Source organism: Hetaerina americana, unplaced genomic scaffold (genome assembly GCF_022747635.1).
Source record: "Hetaerina americana unplaced genomic scaffold, ioHetAmer1.1.p SCAF_6, whole genome shotgun sequence".
NCBI classification, from domain to species: Eukaryota; Metazoa; Arthropoda; class Insecta; order Odonata; family Calopterygidae; genus Hetaerina; species Hetaerina americana.
In genome coordinates this window covers 66,081,690-66,086,168 of record NW_027287205.1, presented here as the reverse complement: position 1 = coordinate 66,086,168, position 4,479 = coordinate 66,081,690, and the positions used below count along the sequence as shown (strand labels likewise).

The 4,479-nt window shown below is 41.8% G+C and overlaps 1 protein-coding gene across 1 annotated transcript; it reads left to right on the top strand.

Moving 5' to 3' along the window:
• The first annotated feature begins 899 nt into the window (after positions 1-899).
• Positions 900-1,583, top strand: LOC139695453 (galactoside alpha-(1,2)-fucosyltransferase 2-like). Its single transcript, XM_071594240.1, has one exon. The coding sequence runs from the start codon at positions 900-902 to the stop codon at positions 1,581-1,583; it is 684 nt and encodes a 227-aa protein (XP_071450341.1).
• Positions 1,584-4,479: the final 2,896 nt, after the last annotated feature.

Genomic DNA, 4,479 nt, shown 5'->3' with positions numbered 1-4,479 from the left:
TAATCGAACGAGTTCTGCAAAAATGAGAGACCATACTATTCGCTTATTCTGCTTATGACACGGGCACAGGCAGAAGGTATGTCCCCAATGTATACATGTCTATGCATATACATAAAGTACATCCATCACTAGATTGATTCTTCGGAAAACTGGATTGAATCTTAAAGGTAAAGTTCAATTGATACTACAACATGCAATATTTATCAAGGTAGTGGTGATTTATTGAAGAATTAAGTCCAAAGGCGTCAACTGAATTTGAAGGCGTGCCAAGTGGCGGTCAGCAGTGGAACGATCAACCTTGTCAACGCTCTGCCGAGTGCCCTACCCATGTTCAATAATATGAGAGCATATATTCATTAGTAATGTTAAATACATCCTATGATGTTATTATTTAGATAGCGATTTTACAAGAGCGTGTGATTTAGTTTGACCTGAACGTATTATATTATAACAGCATGCATCGTATGATGAGAATAGTTCTGATTCTATCATCGGTTGGTGGGGCATTAATCTTTTGTAATATGTTTATGGTAGAGACCGAACTACCAATGAGTCCGCTAAATTATTCTTGCCCTTTGCGAGATATAAGCACGGTGCGAGAGGGAGATCGACTGGGGAATTGTATTTTTGAATATTCATCCACCCTTTTATTGGGGGATTTCTTGAACCTCGCTCCCTATGTGCCTCGAAGCATTATAAAATGCCTCGAGGTCGTATTTAAAAATCTAAGTGTGCCAGCATACGAGGATACTATTTTGTCAGACCATTGTCGAATGTTGCACGGGGGAAAGTTGGATCATTGCAAGATACCGAGGGTGGAACTCCAAGGCAAAAATGCCTCTCGTTGGGATTACCTATGTAATACGTTGGAAATAGGAAAATCGCTAAGCCGGGAAACGATGGATAAATCCATTTGGGAGTTGAAGAAAATGTATGTAGATGGTAATTTTACTGATGTTGTCGTCCTTCCTATGTGGACGGCTCGAATGGAAATTCTTAGCGCAGACGTGAAAAAATTCCGTCGACTCTTCCACCTCCGCAGTGACGTGCTGGAATTAGTGAAGAAAACAATCACGGGAGTTCTGGCTTCGGCGAGTATCACTGGTGAAGTGTCTTTGGTTGGGGTCCATGTGAGACGGAACGATTACCATTCCCTTTTAATTCAAATCCTGGGAAATAATGTCTCTTTTGCGACCCGCGGCTACTTCAAGCGAGCCATGAAGAAAATGCGTAAGCTCAGTCCGGACACTCCTGTGGTATTTGTGGTTGTTAGTGACGATCGAGAATGGTGCATGAAAGAGTTGGTTAATGAAAGAGAGGGTGTGTTCTGGGGAGGAATGGAGAAAAGTCCCTTCCATGACCCATCGGAGACACAAAACACCTTAATACAACCATCTCATGATTTTGCCCTGTTAGCATCACTAAATGGCAGCATCATCAGCTATGGCACCTATGCTCCAGCGGGTGCTCTTCTAGCTGGTGGGCATACCATAATGTACGATCTACAAGAGCCAGTATTTAGTAATAGACTAAACCTTTTCACTGTAGGAAAATATTTGGAGAACTGGGATATGGTGAGTTAAAACTTGAACTTAGAGTTAGATATCACGAATGCATATGTCCCAAAACTCTTTTATGTTCTCTGTTGTACAACGTATGCTTTATTTAATATGAAGGATAAGTTTATTTACTGCCGCTACCTATTTACATTTTATTCGTGAATTTTATCCCAATAAAATGTGCACAATTTTGGATATCTTATGTGGTATTTTTTAATAAATATTCATGATGATATTGTGTCCATAAATTTTGCCAAATCGAAGTTGAAGGTTAGTACAGTCAGAAATGTTATTAATTTGCTTGTAGCTCTTGCAATCATCAGCGTAGAGAAGTGTATGGACCTGGGAGGAAAGGAGTTGGGAAGGATGATCATTAACGAATAAATTGAAAAGATATGGCCCAAGGACACTGCCCTGGGGAACCCCAGACGTGACAGGAGACCAAGAGGAAGAAGCATCCGAGAGTATCACACGCTGGGTTCTGTGGGTGAGGAAGGTAGAGAGAAGGCAAAGGATCATACCATGATCCTTTGCCTTCTTTCTTTGGGAAAAACAGCGATTAAACAGGATGGCTAAAGGTTGTGAGAGGGATGAAGCGCAATTGCGAATAAATTTAGGGCTGAGAGCATCTGGGCCAGGTGAGCGGTGGGGGCGTATTTTGCATAGGTATTGAAAGACTTCCCGGGAGTCTGTCTGTAAGTGGGATAGGGAATGGTTTATTTTAGGAAGGAGGGAATGGACAGAGGTAATAATGAGGTTAGAAGCAGGCTGCAGGCAATCGGAAAAAAAAATTAGAAAGAGGTTGGGTCTCTCTGATCCAGCGGCATTTTTGGTGCCATAGGAGAGTGCTTCGGGAATTTGAGGACGATTACGGCGCTGATTGATTAAGGACCAGAATTTTTTGGGGCTGGAGGAAATATTGGAGGAAACAGTCTGAGCGTAGTTTTCATAGTCACGGCGAATGAGGAATTTGGAATATCGGCGGAGATCAACGTATGATCGGCACGTTTCCACATTAGGGACTGCCTTATGGAGATACCAAGCGCGATTTTTGTTACCCAGGACATGTATGGTATCCTGTTTAAACCATGAGGGGAATTGTTTTGTCTTGGGCTTAACTCGAGGAACAAAGTCTTTTATGACGGCCTCGAGGACAGCGTGAAAGAAGTCCAATCCTTCTTCAGGGGATAATGAGGAAAGGACGCTCCGGGGAATAAGGTCGAGGGAGCGGTTGACGTCCTCCCAGCGAACCTTCGACCAGGCAAGAAAGGGCTTAGATGGAGTGAGTGTATCCATAGCACCATGATTCATCATCCGTAATCACCTTGGAAAAAAATCAGGGTCCTATTCGAGCTGATTTTGAAGCTCAAAACATGCCTGAACTCGACGCTCCCTTTGCTCGTTAGTGAGATGGCGAAGGACAAATTTCGCTGCAACCCTTTTCATGTGAAAATCTTCAGATAGAACCCTCTGAATCGAACTCCATGACACTCTAGACATCTCTAAGAGTTGATCAATGGTTCTGCGACGGTCTTCACGAATGAGGGTATTGATTTTGTCGACGTTTTGTTAGTTTTTGATGTTGAAGGGCGGCCTGAACGGGGTTGGTCTTCAATTGACATTTCACCATTTTAAAACGTGTAAACCACTCGTAGACTCTGTTTTTGCTTAGAGCAGCTTCCCCACAAGCAGCCTTGAGCATTGCAATAGTTTCCGCGGCCGATTTCCCCAACGGGAAACAGAATTTCACTGCAGCGCGTTGCTCTCGATAATCCGCCATCACGTTTTTCGCCAAAATGAAAAAAGTTGTTTTACTGAAACAGCTCTCACGGACGGACCGATCCAGTCACAACGATGGCGCTGCTTATACTGACGCAGGTGGACTGAGCCTGACGTACGACCACCCGAACAAAGGGTTCCCCCACTGTCGATCCCCACCGAAGCAAATTTCCCGTTACTTTTTGGTCCCCAACGTATAGTAATAGACAGTGGAGGGTAAGAAAGCTAGTAAGGGATGGCAACAACATTGAATCAAAAGTTATGAAGAAACATGGAAAACATAACGCAAGCAACTCATAGAATTCTACTAATCAAAGTAAAAGTGGAACAGCAAACTTGGGCATTTCTCTGGTATATCGGCCAAGCAATCATAGGGAGACACAAGTTAACGAAGTGTACAATCAGTTAGGACATATATGCATGAGTGAGCGTGGAGGGAAACATTTGAGAGTGACAGGGGAAAAGAAGTATGTCGACTAAGTAAAAGAAAGTATGATGAGTGAAATAATAAACTGAGGCAATCAATAAATAGATTAAAAGGAGTGTAGTGGAAGTTAAAGTGCATAGTTATAGAAAATTTTTTAGGGCAAGTGTATCAAGCGCATTATACAGGAATATTACAGGTAAGACTGTACTAGGAATTAATAGGGGAAGACTGTTGCAAGCAATCAAAGAAAAGTCAGAAAAAAATTATTTGAACCAGAAATCATCGAAAAGTGGTGGAAGGAATATATATGGAGAACTGAATTGTAAAGAGAGCAAGGTATACCATGGAGGTTTAGGAATAGAAGGAAGGAAGAAATTTTGTGAAACTTTTTGTAAGATGCAAATTTGAAATTGGACAGAGTTGAAATTAGCTTGGCAAGGTAATATTAGTGAGTGTTGCACAAAAGTAAAGAATGAATCACTTCAAGAAGATATTTTAAATAGATCAGAGTTTAAGATCCATTGAAAAACGCTAAAGAGTTGGAGGAAACTTAGGAAGAGTATTTATTTTAATCGCATTGGTCGACCAAATGAGGTGACGACTGCAAAAACGACGAAGAAAATCCACAAGGTTATACTAGGTGATAATTGATTGAAAGTGCACAAGCTAGCAGACAGTAGGCATGTCAAAAAGTGCATTTCATTGAATGTTAAC